This window comes from Dipodomys merriami, unplaced genomic scaffold, assembly GCF_024711535.1.
Source record: "Dipodomys merriami isolate MVZ:Mamm:240054 unplaced genomic scaffold, mDipMer1.0.p SCAF_11, whole genome shotgun sequence".
NCBI classification, from domain to species: Eukaryota; Metazoa; Chordata; class Mammalia; order Rodentia; family Heteromyidae; genus Dipodomys; species Dipodomys merriami.
This window is the reverse complement of record NW_027202382.1, coordinates 35340486-35365755: the sequence shown is the minus strand read 5'-3', so window position 1 is coordinate 35365755 and position 25270 is coordinate 35340486. Positions and strand designations below refer to the sequence as shown.

Below are 25270 nucleotides of genomic sequence, written 5' to 3'. Positions count from 1 at the left end.
TGGCGGCCGCCCACTCTTCCCTGCCTGGCTTCGGCAGCGCGGCTTCACCGCGCGCGCGCGCGCGCCATGCTGACCCCGCCCCGTTTCCGTAGGAAGAAGCCCTGGCAAACATGGCGGCCGCTGTGGTTTGAATTCCAGCGGCGCCTCCTGACTCGGAACAAGAGCTGGGTCGGAGGGGGCGGGACCTGAGAGTCCGGGCGGGTCGCTGCAGCCGAGGAGCCGGCGGCGCCAGCGCCGCAGTCGTTGATGCCTACGTCGCCTTTGCGTCCGCGATGGACTCGGTTTTGGAAGAGGACGTCACCCTCCCCGGGACGCTCAGCGGCTGCAGGTGCGGCCCGGGCCGGGGCGCTCGGGCTGACCGGGCCGGGGCGCCCACCCGTGGGGTGCGGGGGGGAGCGTCTCTGACGCGCGCGGCCTGGGGGTTTGCTTCAGGTGTTCGGACGGGGGCGGGGTGGGGGACGGCCTCTCTGATTGGGGTCTGGGGCCTGACGGGCACCGTGCTAGGCTCGGCTCGGGGCCTTTCCCGTGAAAGGGGCATGGAGGACAGGCAGATAGACTGGGAGGAGGGGACCGCTTGGAGGGTGTGCCCTTCGTGGGGGCTTTGGGGGGGGCGGGGACTTAGAGGACACCTGAGGATTCATTCCGCCTTTGGGAGTTTTGCGTTCGTTATGGGGACTGTGGTTGTGAAGTATAGGCTTTGCTTAGCTTATGGGGTGTGTGTGTGGGGGGTGTCCCATAGTGACCCACAGTATAGGGCCGGCAGAGTGCGGTTGTTAATTGTCTTGGCTGGAGATGGTTAGCACTGGATTCAAACCCGGCCTCTGTAAGGTGACTCCCTGGGTGACCCGGGCAAAGTGACTTGACTCACTTTCCTATCTGTAACACGGGCCAGGACTATCTACCCAACAGAATTGGGGTGAAGATCAAAAGAAGCAATAGCTGCCCTGCAGTTCCTTTGGTACTTAACCAAGTGCCTGGCATACCATCAGGGTTGAAAGAATGACACTGTATTGCTGTTATTATTACAGGTTGGGTATCCCTGATCCCAAATGCTTTGGACTAGAAATGTTTCAGATTTTGGATTATTTTGAAGTTTTAGAATATTTTTGCATGTGTATGTGTGTGTCTGTGTATGTCTCACACACACCTACATCTGAGATGTCTTGAAAATAGGACCCAAGTCTGAACTTGGAATTGATTTATGTTTCGTGTACACCCAGTATACCAAGCAGTAGGCCTTAATTTTGACTGTGACACCCATCATGTGCAGTCAGGAGGTGTGGAATTTTCCACTTGTAGCCAACATGATCCAATGCAAAAAGTTTTGATATTGGAGCATTTTGGGTTTGGGATTTTCCAATTAGGGATATTCAACCTGTGTTGTCAATAGTGGTAGGAATCAGGGAATGATCTGAAGGGGGCCTTCCAGGGGAGCTGCTCCAAGTGGCCATGGGGTCCTCTGTGGTGAGGCCCAGATCTTTTCTTCTGGTAGGCCCTGGACTGCTCCAGGCTGGGTCCTCTGATTGTCCTGGGCTTCTGGTAGGAGGGATTGCAGAAAGAAGAGGAAGAGAACTGGACTTAGAACCTGCAGTGTTTATTTAGTTCTGTAGGACAGGCTGCTGTGTTTAGCCTGTAGGGCCTAAATGTTAGGGACCATGTTGTTCACTGTGCAAACTAGGATGCTTTTTTTTTTTTTTTTTTTTTTTTTTTTTTGCTAGTTCTTGCACTTGCTCTGCTTGACTTGCTTTTATGCCTTGATGATAAGCTAGGAATAGAGGTCTTATCTTTGGCAGACCTGGTAAATGGTTACTGTGTTCATTCATAGCTTTTAGGTATCAGGCACAGAGATAGACCCTTTCAAGCTCCTGTCTAAGCCAATATGAAATTGCTCATCACAGTTTGCTGATACTTTTTTTTTTTTTTGGTTAGTTATGGGGCTTGAACTCTGGGCCTGAGCGCTGTCCCTCAGCTCTTCAGCTCAAGGCAAGCTCTCTACCACTTGAGCCACAGCACCGCTTCTGGCTTTTTGGTAGAGTTAAGAGTCACACAGACTTTCCTGCCCTGATTGGCTTTGAATTACAATCCTCAGATCTCAGCCTCCTGAGTTGCTAGGATTATACGTGTGAGCTACCAGCACCCTGTTTTTCATATTTCCTATTGCCATTCAGTAAAGTTCACCGCTACTCTGAGATCTGGTCTTTTCACTTCAGTATTTACTGGTCCCACATCAGCTTTTAGACCTAGACCCAGCTGGAGTTCAAGTCTCAGTTCTGCCATTTAACAACCTTGTGACCTTAGACAAGTCACTCATCTTGGGAGCCTGAGTTTAAAAATTAAAAAAAAAAATGTTATTATAAAGGTGATGTACAGAGGGGTTTGTAGGTACATAAGTCAGGTAACGAGTACATTTCTTTTTGGATAATGTCACCCCTTCCCTTGCTCTCTCCCAGTTTTTCTCTCCTGTCCCCACCATTAATTGTCCATATAGTGTCTAGTGATTACTACTGTTGCATTTTTTTCACCCTTTTCCCACCATTTCTGTGCCCCTCTTACCCTCCCAAAGACAGATATGTGAATGAATGACAAAAAGAAAAACAAAAGCAACAACAACAAAAAACTTGTTTCCATTTCCTGGGTTCATTTTGATAAATATTATTTTATATGCGTTGTGTCTTTGTGTTCTTCCCCTAAGACTATCCTCCTTTGGAACTTCAGTTTTTTTTGTCACGTAATGTAGGTTGATGTACAGCCCAGGGCTGGATGACTCTAAAAAGGCCGCGCTGCTGTCTCCTTCAGCTCCTTTGCCACCTCCCCTTGCCTTCTCAGGCAGATGATGACAGAGAAGGCCACCTCTAGAAGGAAAGTCACCTGTTTTATTCTAATATGGTACTGTCTGAGACCTTCTGCCTGTGGCTTCCACATCCCACTTTGAAAGATTGAACTGGAGTCCAGTTTTATCCCTTAGACTCACTTGGATTAGGTTAATGTGTGCTGTTGCCTTTGATCCTTATCCCTGCTGGTGTCCTTGACTGCTCTGGATCCATGTTATTAAGGCCTAGACTTTGGACCCAGAGACCCCACTCAAGCCCAGATCTTTAAATCTTGCTGGGTAGAGTGGTAAGAGGCTGGCTTTGGGTGAGGGGGGTCTACATTCTAGTTCAGCCAGGTGTGTGGCTGGAGTTAGTCCTCAACCCTTGGGACCTCATGGTCTCTTTGAAGATAATGCGTGTTTCATTGATGGCCACCTGGATGATGTGAGAGCTTATATAATAAGTGCCTGGTACCAATGGGGGAGAGTGGAATGTTAGCTCTTTTTGTCAGATTTGTCCCATGGCACACTATTTCCCAGACAGGACCCTATGCGCTGCAGCTCCGGGTCCTGCTCTTCATTTGTATGCCTTTCCCAACCATGAGCCTTCTAAGCCTGAAACTAGGCATTGTCATCCATGGGTTCCTTCAGCACATTGCCATTTGATGGCTTGCTGCTTGGTTAGGAACAGACTGGAGAGAAAAGTTTTTCTGTGAGCAGTTTGCACTTCTAGGGCAGAGAGCCTTCATGGGCACTAATTTCAGGAAAGGGTGACCTTTGGGGCATCCTTCTGGTGTTTGGTGTTAATTGGCAGAGTCTCATGGAGTCTCATGGAGAAGCAGAAGCTTCTCAACGTTTACATGTTTATGTTAAATCAAAGTTAATGCTGCAATCCTAGCTACTTTGGAGGCAGAGTTTGGGAGGATTGCACTTCTAGGCCAGCCTGGGTACACAAGTTTTGGAAGACTTCATCTCAACAGGGAAAACATGAGCACACTTCTGTCATCCTAGCTGCTAAAGACATATAAACAGGAAGATGTGGGTCCAGCCAGTTGAGGCAAAAAGCAAGACCCTATTCAAGAAGTAACCAGAGCAAAAATAGTGATGAAGGTGGGCGTAATGGTAGTATGCTTGCCTAGCAAGTGTGGAGCTCTGGGCCCAGAAGCCCAGTACTGCCCAAACCCAAACCAGAGTCTATTTGTGAAACATTTTAAACAAAAATAAAAAAGGGGTAGGTAGGTATATCAGTGGAAAGATCACTGAAGGGAATGATTAAATAAAGAAACATTCATTTCCAGCGTGCTGTTTAGAGAGTTATACACAGTTGGCACTGCAAAGGCTTCTACTTCATTAATTAGGATCCCATGTGTGCCTGAGATAAGAATCTTCTATCAAGTTATATCAAGGCAGGTGAGAGTGGATTTGGTGTGAAGTCTGAGACGGAGTCATAGCATAGTGGTTTGGGTTCATGTTTTAGGTGACGGTGGTTTCTGACTTTTTACTTTTCACAGCAGGTGGTGTGTTTCTCCTTCCTTCAATGTGAGCATGGAAAACTTCGGAATCTTAGTTGGTGTGGAGTACCCTAGGATCGTACCCCCGGTGCGCAGCACGCCAGCTCTCAGTGAAGCGTGCTTTTAAAGGTGAAGGTGTCACCAACCCTTAGAGCTCTCCAGGCTTGAGGGGGCTTATGTAGAATCCCAACTGTTTAGGCCAGAGGTGTGGTCAGATTCTTTCTGGCAAAAGTTTATATAAGCCAAGAAGTAGAAGTGACAAATTTCTTGACTTCCCATTGTAACTGTTGATGGGCTGAGTGGATACCAAAAACTGCTTCTCTCTTCAAGTAAGAGTTGAAATTAGGCCAGCCACTGGTGACCCACACCTGTAATCCTAGCTACTCAGAGACTGAGGTCTGAGGGTCACGATTCAAAACTGGCCTGGGTAGACAAATCTGAGAGACTTTTCCAGCAAAAACCCTGAAGTAGAAGTATAGCTCAAGAGAGAGAGTGTGTCAGCCTTGAGTAAAAAAGCCAAGTAAGGCCCTGAGGCCCTGAGTGCAAACCCTAGTTCCAGCATGTGAAGCGCGCATGTGCACACACACACACACACACACACACACACACACACACACACACACACACACACACACACACAGAGAATTGAGTTTAGATCTTTACATAGAGAGCTTAAAAATGAAGAAAGTAGTGTTTTATGTCCCTTTTTGTCTACATAACTTAAAAAGGAACATGTTTTCTTATCTTTATATGAAATATCTTAGCTATAAATTCATCCTCATGTAAAATATCCAATTTTGCCAATCCTTCCTAGGAAAGAAGTTCTGCTGACTTTATATTGGTTTCTTATTCATTTTATTTGAATGAAAGGTTGACAGTATAAATACTGGAATATTAGATTTGTCTCTTCCGGACATTTCGTGTGAATGGTGTCTTACAGTGTGTGCTGCTTTGTGAAATTCATCCGTGTGTATAAGCCCGTGTAAATTCTTCATTCCTCTTTATGATCAAATAATATTGCATCATGCTCATGTGACATATTTTGTTTATTCATATCGATGGACATTTGGATTTTTTTATTGTTTGTCTATTAGGAATTGTGTTGCTGTGAACATTTATTTGTGTGTAGTTTTTGTGTGAGCATCTTTTTTTCACTTCTCTTGATTTTACCCAGGACTAGAATTGCTGGATCACATGGTAACTTTAACATTTGGAAGAAACTGTCCACTCAGTTCCAAAATTGCATTGTCACTTGCTTCTACCAGAAGTGTTGAAAATTCGAGTTTCTTTCACCTCTTACCAGTACTTGTGGCTGTTTGACTTTAGCTATCTTTTGTGAGACATTGTATCTCAATGTGGAATTACTTTACACATCTGTAATGACTAATGACATGAAATACTTTTTCATGTGTTTATTTGCCATTTGACTGTCTTGGTGCACTGTCTTAGCAGAACCTTTGCCTCATTTAAAAGATGTGGCTACATCTTGATGTAGCAATTGCATTTGCTGTCTGACCTAGAGACCCCTACATGTGCATGATGGGACTTGTATAAAGGCACTTACTCAACATGGTTTGTAAAAAAAGAACTGAGCAAGCTGGATTTCTGTCAGAAGGGGATTGGGAAGATAGACATCCTTCCAGACCCCTGGTGACCCATTGGTATCTCATAAATTCAATATAGTACGTTGCTAGAAGGCTTTTAAGAAAGTAGAAGCCGGGCGCCGGTGGCTCATGCCTGTAATCCTAGCTAATTAGGAGGCTGAGATCTGGGGATCACAGTTGAAAGCCAGCCAGGGCAGGAAAAATCCGTGGAGACTCTTATCTCCAATAAACCACTCAGAAAACCGGAAGTGGTGTTGTGGCTCAAGTGGTAGAACACTAGCCTTGAGCTGAAGAGCTGAGGGACAGCCCCCAGGCTGTTCAAGCCCCACAACCAACAACAACAACAACAACAACAAAAGTAGAAGAGAACAGAAATATCTCAAGAACTAAGGAATTTATTGGTTGTGGTCAATAAAGTGTGCAAAACCCTGTTGTAGGATGTAGGAGTTAAAGATCGAAGCAAGTCTGTTTATATGGCCATCCAATCATCTTTAGGTACTGGAGTTTGAACTCAGGGCCCCACTCCTAGGATATGTATTTAGTAGAGGGAAAAAGCTGTAGACTAGAATGTGTTTTTTTATTACAATTATTTTATTTTGAAGCCAGAAAATAAAACCTCTGTCTCTCTGATTATGAAGGACACAATGTGCTGACATCAGGGACTTAGCTCTTAGGAAGGGTGAGGGGTGGGGGTGACAGGTCACCTAGGAGAGCTTGTGTGCCTGTGTTTTTGGTTTCCATGTGGTTTTTCTCTTAAGTTAAGAATGGATAGAGTAGTGGCAGAGCACTTGAGACTCCTAGGTCCTGAGTTCAAGCCCCAGTATTGAAAAGAAAAGAGGGAATATGGAAAAGGAATTCTGTGAGACAGAGCAGTGCACTTGTTTTCCAGTTGTGTCCAGTTCCATGCCAGCTCTGAGAACACTGTGGGGTCTTGGAGTGCAAAAGGACGATTGTTGTCAGCCAGTGCAGACACAGGAGGGGATGGCTCAGCGGGTGGCATTGGAGCAGGCCAGGAGGATGAGGTGATGTAGCACACAGCACATAGTAGGACAACCTGCCTTGGTGGTGTCCATGTGCTGAGAGCAGCCCTCTGGTTCTGTTGATTCTGTCCTCACTACACTGCCCCCTGGAGGACTGGAAGGATGATGCAGGGGTGCAGAGCATGGGATTTGAAATTAGTTTAGTGTGGGTTCTCCAGCTTTAGATTTTCCTCATTAAAAAAAAAATGGCAACAGGAAGTGGTGCTGTAGCTCAAGTGGTAGAACGCTTGCCTTGAGCTGAAATGCTCAGGAACAGCGCCCAGGCCCAGAGTTCAAGCCTCAGACCAACCAAAAAACAACAGTTTGGGGCTGGAAATGTGGCTTAGTGGTACAATGCTTGCCTAGCATGCAGGAAGTCCTAGGTTTGATTCCTCACTATCACATAAACAGAAAAAGCTGGAAGTGGTGCTGTGGCTCAAGTGGTAAGAGTGCTAGCCTTGAGCACAGAGAGGCTCAGGGATAGAGCCCAGGCCCTGAGTTCAAGCCCCAGGACTGGCCAAAGAAAAAAATGGCAATACTTAAAAATGCTACCTATGAAGCTGGGCTGTGATGAGGTTTAAGTGGGAGACTGCTGTTCTGTCTGGAGCCTGGCCTGGCTGGCAGGTTTCCTATGACTAGGCTTTGTTTGGCCTGCCTGGAGGCCTGTGGCTCCACTTTGGGTTGTATTCCTGTGGGAGCTGTGGGTGGTCCTGCTCTGGGAGTCTGGGCTTTGGTCCTTACTTTGCTGCTATTCCTTTGTGATTTTGAGCAAGTTAAGTTCTTACTCCTTCTTGGGCCTCAGTCTTCCCTTCTGTATAATGATAAAATCATATCTAAGCCTTCTTTTGACTTTGTTCTTATATTGATGATAATTGGGAGAAATAGACAGTTATCGAAAATTTAGGGGATGGAAAATGTGTCTTCCCTGCAAATAGTTTCTGGAATTTAGTACATTTCCTCTGTATTGTTATATATTTATAGCCCACCTATTTCCAGAAAAAGATCTTTTTATGTATCTTTTCATGATTGAGGACATGTTTTCTTTTTTTCTCCCCCAGTTATCTTTATACTAGGTATATTTTGAGTAGTCATTTTCTTGGTGTTGGATTTTTATGGTATTTCTAATTTCTTCACTCAGCTCTGATCCTGAAGGTCTATTGTAACTGCAAAGTTCAGTGATGAGAAAAATTGAGGAGCAGAGTACATCTGGAATTGGAGGAAGGAGGAGAAACTGCCCAGAAGTTAGGCTTCCATCAATGCCTAGTTTGGAGGCGGAGGCCAGGAAGGACTTTGGAGGATTAGATATAAAAGGTCTCCATGTCCCTGCCACGTGACTATGACTGGGACATTGAAGTGGTCTGTACTGCAAAGCTTTCCTTTGAAAAATCACAGACCCTTGGGGAATTGGCAGCTCTGATGAGTAAATGTTTTATGACTTTCGAGGCACTCTGTGCTTGAAGGTGACACTGATATTTTGTTCATGTTTACAGTGTGCTCATAGGATGCCAGGTACCTTGCTGGGCCCTTTGTATATCTAATTGCTAGTTCTGTGAAGGAGCTGCTGATTTTTCCTTACAGAGCTGAAGGAGGTAAGGCTTCCGGACGTGCACACAGAGCTTAGAACAGAACCCAGTGTAATGTCTGTTATGGTTTAGTTTTCTGACAAATTCCCTGAATCCTCACCAAATGTCATATACTGGTTTATGTTAATCTGCCAGTACAGCTTCTTGAATCAGTGAATTCTTCATTTTTGCTTGACATTCTGAAAACATCTGACTTGGTGCCTGGGTCTTAGGAGTTTAATTTTTGGTTGGGAGGTTGGCTGGTTAATGACCCCAATGGTGATGAACAGAATCAGCAGGTATGCCCTAGTGTGCAGGTGTTTCTATATAGTGACTGATTTCATCTTTACTGGTAGATGGTATCCCTGTCTAACAAGTAAAGAACATAGCTTTGTACTGGCACACACAGCATGAAGGAAGCAATGAATGACCTTGACATCACCCAAGGTCATAGAATTACTGAGTGTTAGATCTGGAAGTAAGTTCAATTCCAAGGCCTGAGTCCTTTATGCTCTATACTTTTTTCTTCTCAGGCAGCTCAGCTAGGTGAACCTCTGGCCATGGCTTGCTGACTGTCATGTGCTGTGCAGACAGTCATCTTGTTCAAGCACTAACTCATTTCTTTCCTGTGTTCTCTTCTAGTGGCCTGGTCTCCACTCTGCCAGATAATCTGAATGGCATCAGCATCAGTGCTGGCTTGGGAAATGGCGGTAAGTACACAACAGGTCTTGGGTAAGAGAAGGGGGAGTAAACTCAGACCATGAGCATTTGAGCTTGGGCTTCCATTATCCTGGGACCAGAGCCTACCTGGCCTGGCCAATAGTTGCTGCTCAGCTTCTTAGGTGCAGATGTACTCACTTGCTCTTCGCTCCTTTGTGACCTTCACACTGTCCTTCAGGAGTTTTCCATCCAGCCACCTAGCCGGTAGGGATTCAGTGTTTGCTGAGCTGAGCAGCCTCTGAGGCTGTGTGTTGAAGTACAGACTAGACCCAGCACCAGGTTCTGTGGGTCTCCATGCCCTGTACATGGAGGCACAGGAGAGCTGCTCTCCGACTTCAGTGTGCCAAGGCCTCCCTGGCAGCCTGCTGGATTCTGTGCCATGGCCCTGCATTCCTACACAGGCCTGTTTGTGAAATAGCCAGTTAGATCACCGGAGACACGTGGCTGAGTAAATAATCACTGTATTGTGTCTTGGAGTTATGAGATCCCTTTTCAATCCGGGTCTTGCTGACCATTCTTCATAATTTTCCTTTCTGAAAGAAGTTAACCTATACTAGATGTCTAGATGGGCAGTGTTGATAATTTGCCTTGTTAAAATCTGAGGTATTTTGATTTAGTTTTTTTTTTTCCTATCCCCAAAGTGATGACATATGTGCAAAAAGAAGCTTTTAGGGCAGGCAGAACGAAGTATCAAAGTGTTTGTTTCTGTAACATTCTGTAACCTATAGGCCACCTTCAAGCTTTCCTTGGAGATTGTTTTTTACCTTAAAAAAAAATCTGATGGTGATGAACCTAGTTTCTCTGCTTCCTGCGTGCAGGCAGTTGGAAGCAGAGGTAGTTAGGCCTACCCTCATTCAGATGATGAGGTACATCCGCTTCCTGCCAGACTCTTGGATTCAACCTTGAACGTCATTACCTTAGCTGAGAACACAGACCAAAGATATTATGATAAATCATAAGATCAGGCCAGGAGTGAAATGTAAGGTGCTCAGAGGAGGGGTGAGGGAATCAGGTGAGAGGTCCCCAGCAAAGTAGTATGGAGAGCAGAAGGAGTAGGACTTTGGTTGGGGAATGGGAGGGGACAAGTATCTCTGCACAGGTGACGGAGTGTGGCCTTTAGTCAGGTGCACAGGGCCCTGTACCCTCCACCCCACCCTCATCTGAACCCCATTCAGCCAAGTGGTTGCCACCCCCATTGGACCTTGTATGTTAGGGTCCATTTTATTTCATTTATTCCTGCCGATAATTTTTAAAGTATCCAGGTATCCATTCTTACCCATGTATGCGCATAGCATCCTCATCAGACACCAGGACCTCTGGCCTGGGTTACCCTGGGCTTCTAGATCTCCTTGTTTCTCTCTTGAGCCTTTTACTGTCTGTTCTCAGCAAGGCAGCCAGAGGGAGTCTGCTCACAAATCTTCCAGTGGCAGCTCAGTCCTTAGCTGAGCCTATGGTGCCAGATGTGATCTGTCCTCCATAACCTCTTAACACCTCTTCTGTCCCCTTTGTTTATTGATACCTACTCCCCCTGCCCCCAGTCTCTCACCCCCAGTCACTGCCCCTTGGCTCTTCCTCATACCCACTGGGCAGTCAGTTCTCTGCACCTAGAGTGTTTGTCCCTAGGTCCTTGGCTATTTGTCTTCAGTCTGCCAACATGTGGCCTCTGTGAGGCCTTCCTCAGTCCCCTGACTTAAAACTGCAGCCCATCTCGCTTCTGATATTTTCTCTTTTATTTTTCTGTGACCACCTTATATCATATCATGTAATTGCTCATTTATGGTGCCTGTCTCTTCCCTCTGGAAGTTTGCTGCTGTTGCTCCCTGATGGAGGCAGATCTCGAAAGCTGCCTGGCAGGAGAAAGGCTCTCCATGCAGCTTTGCTGGGATGGTGGGTTCCTCCATTCCCTCACCACACGTTTACTCAGCAACCCACAAAGTGGTGGTGACAGTTTGTTTTCCTCTGTCTTATTTGGTTTCCACTTGTCCTGGAAATGTGGGCAGTGTCTCCTTCCCCTTCACTTCCCCAGCACACAGGATGGTGCTCAGGACAGGTGTGTAAGAAATGTTGGGATTAAGAAGTCTATGAGGGATCAAGGTCCAGCAGTGCCTGCAGTCACTACAAGCAGGGGTGGCCCTTTCCTGCTCACTGCCTGCTCTGGAGATCAGCTTTTGTTGGAACACAGCCACTGTACTTGTGAGTTGTCTGAGGTGGGTTTTGTGCTGCAGCAGTTGTCGATTATCTGTGACAGATGTAGGCTTTGTGCATAGCCTGGGAAGCTGAAAATAGCCATTGTCTGATGCTTAGGAAAAAGCTTGCCAACCCTTGCTGCGAAATTGGTTAGCCAGGCTTTGTTTTGATTGCTGCGTGTGCAGGTTAGGGGGCACACCTCAGGATGGTGTGCTTTGCCATGTGCCTTATCTGGGTACCTCTTCTGGTTTCACCAGGGCTGCTTAAAGTAATTTGTCAGTATTGGAAGTAAAATAGCTTCGAGCTTTCCCTGGACTCAAATCAGTGAGTCACTGCAGGCAGAAAGTGCCAGCAGAAAGCACATACGCCATGGAAGCTGCTCATGATTTTTCTCCTCTGCTCTCTGGTCTCTAATAGCAGTGTCAGCCAGTCTAGTCTGCATGCCGTGATGCTTTCCTGATGTCTGTTTTGCTTTTTGTAGGGCTTCCAAAAGCATCAGAAGAAAAGGTTTCTCCTACCCGAGCACGGAACATGAAGGATTTTGAAAATGTAAGTAGAGATGCCAGCTGCTTGTTCCCAACAAACCATGCTTGCTGTCATTGTCCAGCCAGAGCTGGGAGAGAGCTGTGGTTTTTGACAACTGTCTGAGCTGACTGATGCCAGAGGCCAGGGAAATGATCGGCTCAGGGCCTCCTCTGTGAGACAATTCCATGTACATGCAGTCAGCCTTCTGAATAGAGGCTACCCGTAGATTGTGTCATTCAGCGGTTTGCAGCTGGCTATTGGTATGTTTGTGGTGTCTAGAAGATAAGAACATTGCTGTATTGCACAGTGCAGGCAAGCTAATACTTGCTGAGCATCCTGTAGACAGTTAAGGTGCAGTGTTTATGTCTGTAGTTGATGCTTGCTTCAACCCTTGAGGTGTTTTGTATTGTCCCCATTTTACAGATAAGGAATCCTCACACTAGAAGAGATTCATTTATGGCCATATAATATAGAAAGGTAGAGCTAGGATTTGAGTCCACATCTTTAATGATTCCAAAGCCATTATTCTTTCTAGTGTGTCATGTTTCCCCTCGCATTTTGTAGACTTGCTGCTGAATGGAATGTGTAGCCTGTGCACAGCACTGTGCAGCAATTGTCTGAGAATGGATCGCTTGGTGATGGATTTGGCCTCCATGCTAATGTCTTCCAGCATTGCATCTTGCATTTGTTTGTGGAGGGGGCTTGCTGTCAAGGAACAGGGAAATAAGGTTATTCTCCCAATTCCAATTCTTTTTAACAAGTTACCTGCTCCATGCTCCCATTTATCATGGGAAGAATTAGACCCTTCTTCATTTGTAACCAAATGAAATCCATACTATGCAAGACACAGGAGATATTTATCAGAGAGAAGACGGAGGACACAGAGAGAAGGACGCTCCACAATTACGTTTCTCTCTCCCCAGTTGTCTTTACAGAACAGAGCAGTGCTGTCTCTGGATTTAATTTAGCATACTCATTACTGCTAATAGTTATCTGCAAACCACCAGTGACCAATTGAAGAAATGACTTGTCAGATCTCTAATGGAAACAAGTAATTTCTGAGCTTTGAGTTGTTATAATGCTGTACAATGCGATCTATGCTATGGGTCTGGGGCCTCAAACGAGAAAGAGATTTGATTATTCCACATGGTGTATAATTAAAATATGCTGTACTGTTAAATGGTTGTTCCTGTTTTATCCTACGAGTAATAATGGCTGCTGTTTATTGAGCTCTTGCTCTGAGCTGGACACTTTAAGTGTTAAGTCCTTTATACACATTACTTTAATATTAAAGCAGCTTTGTAAGTTGGTTATTATTTAGTTTTTTTATTATTTCAATTTGAAGAGTACATCATTAAATTGTATTTCTAGATGGGAAAATTGAATAACATCTAGAATTTTGTTTTTTGCATGTGTCTTTCCAACTGGAAGGGATTCTGAATCCAGCCCTCTTCCTTAGATATAGGAGAAACTGAGGGGATGTGACAGGATAAAAGCTTTTCCAGAAGCCACTGGGTGTTGTGGGCCACAACTTTGGCAGCCAGGCTGCCTATTGGGTGACCTTGGGCCAGTCACTTGACCTTTCTGTACTTTTCTGTACTTTGACATGGGCTTGAACAGCCTTTCATATGGTTGTTCGGAAGATTAATGTGCGAATCACATATTCCCAGCACCTTCTCGTGTTAGCTATCTCCTTCTCCAGTTATTATATTTGGTACTGACATTTTTTTCTCTGCTTTGCCATGTGATTCAAGTTCCTTTTCCTGAGAGTTCTTGATGGCTTAAATCTTGTTTTCCTTGAAGCTGAGGGAGAGCCTTCCATGCCAATATATTTTAGGATTTATGTTTTTTTCTTTATGATTGTGGTCCTTTGGCTGCTGTTAGGTTTTTATGATATTAATATTTTTTATTGTAGCATTTTCAAGAGCAAATTTTGCAGCTGAAATTGAAATGACCACCCTGCTCTCGCGTCTCCCTTTCAGGTCTTTATAAGCCACTGACATTTTTCATTTGGCCTGAGCTTAGCTGTCTATGTGGAGGTCATCTGACCTTCCAGTGGGATGCTATAGAACTGTTCTTGGCATCTAAGGCCAGTTTCAGAGTCAGCCTGCATATTAAAGAGGGGGCCAGAATACTCTTTGAATTAAAGGGAAACTCAGGATTCCTCTTACTCCAGTCTCTGATGACTGCCTGAACATCAGCAGTTGCATTAGCTAGGGTCTGGCGAGACAGGGGCCCAAGTTCACCTCGGTACATATTGTCACCCCAGTGCCCATTCCTCAGGAGACGAGGAACCTGGGGTGCCTTAGCCCAGATGAGTTTGCCAGTGAAGAGGCTCTGGTCTAATTGGGTGGATGGGACTACAGGGTGGTGGTATAGTGAGCTGAGGACAGGGCGCTGTGGGCTACAGAGGATGGGCTCCAACTTAGGTGGGCTTCAGGCGGGACATCAGGGACTGGGCACAAGGAAGAGCGACCAGCCTAAGGACTCAGGTGCAGGGCAGGTCGCAAGAGTTCAGGGACTGTGGGATGCCTTTTGGTCAGAACAAGGTTGTGTGAGGGACATGAAGCCATCGGGGCAGACATAGGTCAGAGCCTCCAGTGTTGACAGTCACACTGCTTGGTTTGACTTTGCCCTGAAGATAAAAGGTAACCAATGACAGATTTTAGTCTGTCATGACCAATATGGTGCTTTCAAAAGATTACCTCAGCTGGATGCTGGTGGCTCATGTTTGTAATCCTAGCTACACGGGATGTTGAGATCCAGAGGATCACAGTTCGAAGCCAGCCCAGGTGGAAAAGTCTGAGACATTCTATCTCCAAAAGTGTGTCACTCTCAGTTGACACCTGGGGGCTGGAAGCCCAAAGGGGTGGGACTCAGGCTTCAAATCCAGGTCCTCTGGCACAAGAAGTTACTTCTACCATGTTCTGTGTGCTGGCCAAGCATTGCTGACATGTGAAGGGGTTTGCTCTGGTACTGCAATGTTCATGCTTGTGGTAGCTGAGGCTGCCATCACTCATGCGGAGCTGGTGTGTCAGTTTAGTCTTTCATGGGGCCTGTCTTGTTGGTCCTTCCCTAGTTGGGAATGTAGAGGGGGCTCCCTGGGCTGGAGAGGGGCTAGCAGAGGCTACATTTTGTGAAGGCCTGGACTTACCTGCTGTGATAAGTTTTGGGGACTGAAACCTCTCTCTCTTCTTTAGGAGATTAAGGAAGACCTTACTGTATGTAGAGGAGTTCAACTCTGGCTCTCCCCAGAGAATGATACTGATATTCCTTCTATCACTGATGGAAGGCATTGTTTTCATAAAGACTTGTAGAGTGCTGGTGTCTCATGCCTGTAATCCTAGCTACCTAGTAGGCTGAGATCTAAGGATTGTGGTTTGAAGGCAGCTTGGGCAGGAAACTACATGAGATTCTTATCTCCAGTTTTGCCACTCAAAAGCTGGAAGTGGAGCCTTGGCTCAACTGGTAGAGCACTAGCCTTGTGCAAAAAAAAAAAAGAATTCAGGGATGGCACTCAAGCCCTGAATTCAAGCTCCAGGACTGGTATGTGCGTGTACACACACACACATGCACACACACACGCGCACACACAGAACTTGTATTAAAAATGGGTATTTTGCATCACAATTTATGCAACTGCTTACTATGTAGGACATTCAAGTTGTTTTTTACTTCTTGCTGTTGCAAAGTTTTGTCAAATATCCTTGTGCACACGATTCTTTTTCTAGTTTTGAATACATGCCTAGAAATGGAAATTTCAGTATAAATTAGACACAACAAATAGTAGTAGGAATAATTTCTGCTGGCCTCTTCACTAAGAAACTGGGGAAACCCTTAGCCAGATGGGGCCGAAACACCTGTCTGCATCCTGTCTCCATCCTGTCTTCACTTGGTCCTGTACTCAGCTGCCCAGACATGTGGGTGCTCTTGTTGGGAGGCCCTTTTTCCTACTTGTTGAAAATCCTCAGTCTCAGTTGAAGTAGCCTGTCAAATCTGAACATTTTCTCTGGTCTAGCAAGGAGGCTTACCTCTTCATATGTGCTCTGCAGTATCTGTGTCACGGGTGCCTTATCAGCATGGAGTAGCCCCGCATTCTTGAGCTCACCCCATTTGCACAGAGCTGACGCTCTCACAGTCATGATGTGTGAATAGAACATGGACTTGAGGATAATGAGAACTGGGGTTTAGATCTGGCTCAGACACTTACTGATCTGGGCCCTTGCATAGGTGGCTTCCAGAACCTCATGTGTCAAGAGAGGCCAGTAGAGTCTTTCTGAGATATGTGAGGGTTTCCTGAGCAGTAGACCATAGCCTGAGACCTCCAGTGTGAAGGGTATTTGGGAAGTGCTGGCTTTCACTGAAGTCCTCTCTACTAAGCCACTGCCCCTGCCTTCTGCCCATTGTTTATTTCTTGCCAATCCTTCCCCCCCCCCCCTTTGTTGTTGTTGTTGGTTGTGAGGCTTGAACTTGGGGCCTGGATACTGTCTCTTCGTTCTTTATACTCAAGGCTAGCTGTTGAGTATACTACTGCCACGTTGAGCTGTAGTGCCACTTCTGGTTTTCTGGAGTCTCATGGACTTTCCTGGCTTTGAATCCTCAGATCTCAGCTTCCTGAATGGCTAGGATTACAGGTGTGAGCCACCAGTGCCCAGCTTAAAAAATTTTTTTTTCCTTTGGAATAAAATCCCTCACTGCTTGCCATGGTGTAAGATCCTGCCCTGTCTTTTGAGCTTGGCATGTATGTCATTTGATCATAGACTGCTCCTCCGGCACCTGGCTTGTTTCTGTGTGTCAGGCCCTCCTGCTCTCTGCCTGGGATGCCCTCTCTCCTGTTCCTTGAATGTCTGGCTCCTGGACTTTTGTGTCTCAATCTTAATATGATGTGGGTAGAGAGGCTGTACTAATGCCCTCCACTGGTTTGTTACTCTCTTCTGGTGAACACTTATTACTATGTCTTTTCTACCATGAATTTTTTCTACCATGACTATCATGTCTTTATTTGCTTATTTATCTTAACGTGTGTCACTTGTCTGGTATGTCAGTGCTCAACACTGAACCTAACAGAACTGTAGCTGTTTAGTAAGTGTGTTGATTGAGTTTGGCCTTGTATGAGATACTAAACCTTGAAGTTCTGATTGCTTTCTTCTATCTGTAAAATAGGAAAACATAATGTTTAGCTCATAGGCTTGTGGCGAGGATTAAGTAACATGCCTAGTGTTATTTAGTGTTAATAAGGTGGCTAGCCACCACATAGCCAGAGGGTGGGGCTTGTGGAATTAGAGTTAGAGGACTGGAAGTAGAAATGGGAGTACGGTGAGGCTAAGAGTGTGAGAAGGGGGGATGGGAGTTAGGAGCAAGGCAAAAGAGCAAGAATGGTGTGGGATGTAGACCAGTAGGAGTGGATCCTCACTGCCAGCCACTCCCTGTGGAGATCTGTGCCCCGCCTGGGCCTTTGCAGAGTCCAGGACTGGAACCATTTTGGCTTGTGGCTAGTGGGGGTGTCTGGGAAAATTGAAGTGCAGGGATGATCTTTGTGGTAGGATGGCCTCCACTTACTGGACTGAGCTCTGAGTCCTCTTATTGCTGTGTGTCCTGGCCATGCCCTCCAAAAACCCAGCCAGATGGCGGGCTGGGCAGTGTAAATTTTTACAATCTTTTTGAAGGCCATTTGGAAAGAGATTTTGATAGTCATAAAAATAAAATTACTCTTGAGTCCAATAATCCATTTTTGGGGAAATTTATTCTAAACAATCTACTCAGTGGAAGGGAAAAAAACCCTCTGTTTATGAAGGTATTTGTTATCACATTGTGTATAATTGTGAACCATTGGGAACAAGGGAAATTATATTTCACATTTGTCATCTTTTTGACTTCTTGTTACAAGCTTGTGTTGAGGGGATTTTACAAATGAGAAAGCTGAAGTTGAAAAGATTAAATGACTTGTGTAGAAGCTTGGTTTGATTGAGAAACTAAAATAAGTTAGAGTCAGACCTTATCTGTGTGATTGTTAAAGACTACACCAAATCCATAAATACTCAGTAGAGCAATGGTTAAATACTTGATAATTCAATGGAATTCAGTGTAGTCTTTCAGGTGGAAATACTTCAGATACAATATTAAGTGAAAGCAATGGGATATACAAATTGACTTGTGTTATAAATAGGTATTTGCTTAGTCACAGTGTGCTTGACGGTTTGAAGACACCAGGGAGAGGGTTGGCATCAGAAACAAATCCCAAAGCATCTTCCTCCTCCTGACTCACTTGGCTGCTGTAGGCAGATTTGTATTGTTCACTGGAGATGAACTCTGGGCAGCAAGAGTGCATTTTTTTTTTTTTTTCATGTCTAGGTGAGATCTAACAGGTTTTGTTCTTGTGAAGAGGGTTGGAGATTGATGGTAACCCACCGCTTTGCTTACCCAGGGCTTGCGTGAGAAATGATTCCCTTCTAACAGCTATGCCCTGTTTACCACTTGCTAAGTGCCAGGCTCTGCCAGGTGCTTAGCTCATTTAGTTGTCACAACACTCCTGCGAGGTAATTGCGTTTCTTTCATTTTGTAGATGAGCCAACAGTGACTCAAAGATGTTAAATAATCTTTTCAAGGCCACGAAACACACAAGCAACAGCATTGGGGATTGAGCTGGTCTCTGTGGTGCCATAACCCATGGGAGAGGGAGCTTCACCCAGCTACTGTAAACCAGGGAAAGTGATAGCCAGAGGGTGGCTCCTTGCTTAAGTTTTAGTTGAGTGGGGCTTGTTGCAATTTTTCTGATTTTTTTCCCTTTTCCTTTTCTCCCTTTCCCTCTTCCTCTTCCTCTCCTTCTTCTTTTCCTCCCTCCCTCCCTCCTTCCTTCCTCTCTCTCTCTCTCTTTCTCCCTCCTTCTCTCTCTCTTTCTCTCTCTGTCTCTCCCCCCCCCCCTTTCTTTTTGATGCTTGAACTCAGGACCTTATACTCTTGCTTAGCTTTTTGATTTAAGGCTGGCACTCTGCCACTTGAGCCACCTTCCACTTCTGGATTTTTGCTGGTTAATTGGAGATGAAAGTATCTTAGATTTGTCTTTCTGGGCTGGCTTTAAATCATAAGCCTCAGATCTCAGCTTCCTGAGTAGCTAGGATTATAGGTGAGCCACTGCACCCACATGTGGCTTCCTCAGATTCTTTTTATGTTGCTGGGTTTTGTTTTCTTCTCTTCTCCATTGCTTTTGACTGAGTGGGAGCAGGAAGAAGCCAGAGGACTGACTTGTAGCTTCTGAAAAATCTTTCTGGCTCCAGCCCTGTTGTCATGGTGGGAGGCTCCCACGTAGATGGCTTCAGTCCCAGTAATACATGGGTACAGGGGTGGAATGGGCAAGTATAGCCCATGTGTTTGCTTACTATTGAACATTGGGTTTCTAAGTCACATTTTGTGGATTGTACTTTAGGTTGTTTATTTACTGTGTGGTAAGATGATTTCAGTTCTTCTACTTCAGTTTTATTTTTCAACTTGAAATTCTTTCTCTCTCTCTCTCTCTCTCTCTCTCTCTCTCTCTCTCTCTCTCTCTCTGTCTCTTTCTTTTTTTTTGGTGTTGGTTATGGGGCCTGAGCTCTTCAGCCCAAGGCTAATGCTCCACCACTTTCTGGCTTTTTCTGCCTATGTGGTGCTGCCTCATGCATGCAAGGCAAGCACTCTACCACTGAGCCATCTTCCCAGCCCTGAAATTATTTCTTTAAAAAAGATAAGTACACATGAAAAAAATTAGTGTGTGTGTGTGTGTGTGTGTGTGTGTGTGTGTGTGTGTGTGTGTTGTTGCTGATCCTAAGGCTTGAACTCAAGGTCTAAGTACTGTCCTTGGGGTTTTTTGCTTAAGGCTAGAGCTCTACCATTTGAACCACAGTTCCACTTCTGGCTTTTTTTTTTTTTTTTTGTTGGCCGTGGGGCTTGAACTCTGGGCCTGGGCGCTGTCCCTCAGCTCTTCAGCTCAAGGTGAGCGCTCTACCACTTGAGCTACAGCGCCACTTCTGGTTTTCTGGTGGTTTATTGGAGATAGGAGTCTCACGGTCTCTCCTGCCCGGGCTGGCTTTGAACCTCGATCCTCAGATCTCAGCCTCCTGAGTAGCTAGGATTACAGGCGTGAGCCACCAGCGCCCGGCTCCACTTCTGGCTTTTTGATGGTTAATTGGAGATGAGAGTCTCCATTTGTGCTTGTACTGGCTTTGATCCTCAGATCTTAGCCTCTTGAGTAGTCAGGATTATAGGCGTGAACCCTTGGTGCCTGGCTGGTTTAAATTTTTATGTTGAGTCTAGTAATGGTACTAAACAGTGCAGTGTTTTATTGTTTATAATAATAGATAATTTATAGTAGTAATTATTAATTATAATAGCTCTATGAAGTGAGTTTTATTATAGTGCCATTTTTGTAGGTGAAGGGACTTGGGCACACAGACAAAAGGAGCTTGACCAAGGTAAGGTAGTCTGGGCTATACTTATTCATTATTTTCACTCATTTAAAAAATGTTGGTTGAATGGCCACTGTGGCCTAGATATATTGTTAAAATCTTCAAGCAAGAAAATAGGAGCTGTGTGTTAGAGTAGTTGTCTGGGTAGTAGAGACAGAGACCACCTAAGATCAGGCAGAGATGGAAAGGATGAGATGTAACCACCTAGCAAATTCCATATGAAGAGCTGCAGGTAAACAAGAGCTCGGCTTAATTTAGGACCAGAAAGGAGGCTGGTGAGACTGGCACATTGTGAACAGGGGGATGATACCCAAGGAAACTGGGGAGGGAGGCAGGCAGCAGCTGGCTGATTCAGCACTTGGTAGTGTCTGTGAGTTTGGTTCTCAGAGTGATGGGGGGAAAAAAAACCCAAAAAACAATGCAGGGTGTAAGCAGGATAGTGATATGAACAGAGCTGTTTGATTTGGAAGTCTATGGGCTCCGATTGTATCAATGGCCTTATAGAGTGAGGTAGTGTTTGTCTATTCAGCCAGCCATTGGCTATTTAGCAACTGCCTGGTGTTTCAGATTCAATGGTGGAGGTGGATGTGGTTCTTCATCTCTTAGTGGTGGGTAGGCAGAAAGGCAAGTTACAAGTGGCATGTTTGCAGTGATTATGTTCATTAGGGAAGTGGATGGAAGCTTGTAGAAGGGATCCCAGCCTAGCCAGAGAAATTGTGTGTGTGTGTGTGCACGCGCGCGTGCACGCACAGGTACACACACATGAGCCATTACTAAGGCTTGAAATCAGTGCCTGGGTGCGCACCCAGGCACTGATTTCTCTCTCTCTCTCTCTCTCTCTCTCTCTCTCTCTCTCTCTCTCTCTCTCTATATATATATATATATATATATATATATATATTTTTTTTCCTGAAGGCTGGCGCTCTTCTAATCACAACTCCACTTCTGGTTATTATTATTATTTTTTTTGCTGGTTAATTGGAGATAGACTTTCCTGAACAGGCTAGCTTCAAACTGTGATGAATAGCTAGAATTATAAACAGAAGCCACCAGTGCCTGGTTCAGAGAAAACTTTGTGGAAAGTGCTGTTAAGCAGAGAGCTGATTGGCCATTATGGAAAAGATGGGTTTGTATTTAATTTTACTCATTTGGGCCTTTCTAGCACTTGCCTGACCTTCAAAAGGCATGTTTACTTTTTTTCCTACTTTTTTATTTTTTTTAAACCTATAAAAAGGACAAAAAAAAACTATTCTTTCAAGAATTAAGAATTTTCTCATTTTATACAATATGGGTATTCTACGTGATCACCATAAATATTTTATTGGTGGCTGAATAATAGAATACGTTTTCTCTTTATAGGAAGCATCTGGTGGGACAGACTTTTGTTTGAATGAATGTTTTATGTGCTGTTGACTTAAAACATTTAAAAGGAGGTTTTAATGAACTTACCAATAGTTTCTTTTGCTATTCTTGTTAGTCAGGAAATTGAATCCTTAAGTGTTAGCCAGCCGGCCGAGGGCAGACAGCTTGGAAACACTTTAAATGTAGAATGTGCTGATTATTTCTGCTTATCCAGTCCTAAAACTGCATTAAAAAGAGTATATGCTACTAAGATTATTTTTAAAATACTGAAAAAAACCTTTTATAGCTATGTGAATATTAGGAGATGTCGTAGCATCCAGGTATAGCTATTTACATTTTGCTGCATTTCATATTGATTGGTTATCTTTTTATTAATTTCATTGAGATTTAATTTACACAAAAGTATTGATTTTAAGTGTTGGGTGCTTTCTAATGATTGGTGTTGTAATCAGGATATGTATGAATATCGATTTTTTGGTATGTATGTGGAATATCTTTGTAGGTTCATTTAACTATCACTACTACAAGACTATACAATAGCTCCATAATACCAAAAATTTCCCTGTGTGGCTTCTTTGTGGTCAACTCTCTTAGCCCTAAACCTTTGACAACTAATGTTGTTTTCTCTATCCTTGTAATGTGACTTTTCCCAGAGTGTCATAAATGGAATCATATGGTGTGTGGTATTTTGAGGACTGGCTTCTTTCTGTTGGTATAATGTCTTTATAATTTATTCACATTGCATGTGTCAAAGTTTCTAAGCACTGTTTCATATTATTGATGAGTACTGTTTACCCTTTGAAGGGCACTTGGGTTCTTTCTCCCTATTGGCAATTGATAATAAAGCTGTACAGTAGTGAACATTTATATACAGGTTTTGCTAGTAGCATAGGTTTCCTTCCTTCCTTCCTTCCTTCCTTCCTTCCTTCCTTCCTTCCTTCCTTCCTTCCTTCCTTCCTTCCTTCCTTCCTCTCTATCTTTCTCTCTCTCTCCTTCCTTCCTTCCTTCCTTCCTTCCTTCCTCTCTATCTTTCTCTCTCTCTCCTTCCTTCCTTCCTTCCTCCCTCCCTCCCTCTTTCTCTCTTTCTCTTTCCCTTTCTTCTCTCTCTCTTTCTTTCTTTATTTCTTTCTTTCTTTCTTTCTTTCTTTCTTTCTTTCTTTCTTTCTTTCTTTCTTTCTTTCTTCTTTCTTTCTTTCTTTCTTTCTTTCTTTCTTTCTTTCTTTCTTTCTTTCTTTCTTTCTTTCTTTCTTTCTTTCTCTTTCTCTCTGTCTCTCTCTCTCTCTCTCTCCTTCCTCCCTCTCTCCCTTCTTCCCTCCCTCCCAACCTTCTTCCCTCCCTTCTTCCCTCCCTCTGTTCTTCCCTCCCTTTCTTCCTTTTTCTGGGGCTTGAACTCAGGGCCTGGGTGCTGTCCCTGAGATATTTTGCTTAAGGCTGGCACTCTACCACTTGAGCCACAGCTTTTTGGTGGTTAATTGGAGATGAGTTTCACTGACTTTCCTGTCTGGGCTGGCTTTGAACCACAATCTTCATAGCTCAGCCTCCTGGATAGCTATAATTACAGTTGTGAGTCACGAGTGTCTGCAAAACAATGTAATTTTGTAGTATACCTATGGTGTAATCTAACTTTTCAGTAAAATGTAAGGTTTAGGTTGAGGTTCATTTTGGTAACATGATGTCCAATTGTTTCAACATTGTTTGCTGAAAATGAACACGATCCTTTCTACATTGAATTGTCTTTGTAGTTGGTCATATCTTTATGGGTCTGTGCCACTATTTTGTTTTCTGTTGCATTGTATTCTCTCAAAATTGTTTTGATTCATCTTGTTCTTTACTGTCCCAAATAAGTTTTATAATTAGCTTGTCCGTTAAAAAAAGCTGCCGGAATTGATTGAAATGTTATTAAATCTATATAAAAATTTCAAGAGAATTGACATTATTATATTGACTCACCCAATCTATGAATTTATTAGAAATCTTTTCACTTATGTCTGTCTTGAATTCACAAACATTTTTTGGTTTTAAGTTTTGGTTTATGTTTTATTAGATTTATACTTAAGGGTTTTACGTTTTAGAGCTGTTGTAATGTAAATGAGAGACTCTGTTGCTTGATAGTACCATAAGCCACCTCATTCAGGGACTTATTGTGTGTGGTTTAGATTCCTGCACCTGCATCAGGCAGCTCACTTGTCAGTCAGAAGCCCTCAGTCTCACTTTAGTCACCTGGGTTTAAATCATTGTGAGAGCAATTGAGTGTTTGCCTGTCTCTTAGTTTTTGAAACTCTTACCTTCCAAAAAAAAGCATGGTACCCCCAAAACAAAGTAAAATTTAATGTGTTTAATTTAAATAATAACTGAGACTCAGAGAGGAAGGAATCTTGAGAGAATGAAGGTTGAATTGATATTGTCTCTCAAGCCCCTGGTCTTCACTGGGGTCTGAGCATGAGTAATGACTGTGAATGGAAGGGGAACAAAGATGTGTGACCTTTAGAGAGGGGGGCTTCAATTGCTATTACTTCTAGTTGTTTTTTTTTTTTTAAATTGAGCGAGTTATATGACACATACTTCAAAAGATAAAAAGGGTATATAGCATATTTCCAGATGATGAGTGCCATTTAATCCAGAAAGTGTGTACTCATAGTCCCTGCCCCCCTTTTGAATTTACAACACATTTTATCATAGCCACCATCTGTGCAATAGACCACTAAAATTTATTCTCCTAACTGAAACTTTTAACCCTGTCTAGTATCTCTCCTTTCCCTCTCTCACCTACCTTTTATTTAAATGGTAGGTAACCTGATGAATATGATGTTCTAAGCGATAGTGTTTTTATTTGACATTACATCTTGGAGATAATTTCAGTGAGTCCACAAAGTAGTCTTATTCATTTTTTTTTTTGTGGTTCTGTAATACGCTACTGAGCAGTTCTACCATAACCTACTTAGCCATGACTAGTTGGCTTTCAACAATTGCAGTTAACTACAGACTTTTAAAATTTGTTAAAGGAAGTGTATTGCACACCTTTGTGAATAGTTCCATGAATTATTATAAAAAGAAAACAGGCTCATGACTACCACCAATATTGAGAAGAAACAATTACATCAATACCCCAGAAGCATATTGCATTGCTCCTCCTAAAGCCCATGCCATCCTTTTGGACCGATGTGTTTCCGATACCCTCTTACACAAAGGAGAGGAGTAGGAGTCTTTCACAGACAGACTCAAAGCTGAGGGAAGTAGAGAGAGGGAGTATGGGAGGTAGTGGTAGGACTTGGGAAACATTTTCTTGTAAACATGGTGTTGTAAATGTACAAGGAAATTGCTGTAGTGAGTAGGCTCATGTCTGTTCTTGGAGTTGGGTTAGCCTTCTCATTAGTCTGCTTAGAAAAGCTTTCTAGGTGACCTAACCAAAAAAACCAAATATTGGTTGGGGGAGTCAGCAAGGTCGGAGGCTCAGCTCTTCCACTGGTGTATAGCTGGGTTCTTAGTAGTACTTTTGCAGTGTTGAAGTGTTGCTCTAAGGTTTGAGGTACCTA

The 25270-nt window shown here is 44.0% G+C and overlaps 1 protein-coding gene across 7 annotated transcripts in view; it reads left to right on the top strand.

The window, feature by feature from the left end:
- The first annotated feature begins 101 nt into the window (after positions 1–101).
- Cdk5rap2 (CDK5 regulatory subunit associated protein 2) overlaps positions 102–25270 on the top strand; it is a 178326-nt gene continuing 153157 nt past the window's right edge. For all 7 annotated transcript variants that reach the window (XR_011369981.1, XM_070012605.1, XM_070012584.1 and 4 more), the window contains exons 1-3: positions 102–328; positions 9148–9215; positions 11894–11961. Coding sequence is in view for 6 of the 7 variants with exons in the window: in XM_070012605.1 (XP_069868706.1) it covers positions 273–328; positions 9148–9215; positions 11894–11961 (192 nt within the window). In the remaining variant the exon portion in view is untranslated. The remainder of the gene's footprint in view (positions 329–9147; positions 9216–11893; positions 11962–25270) is intronic.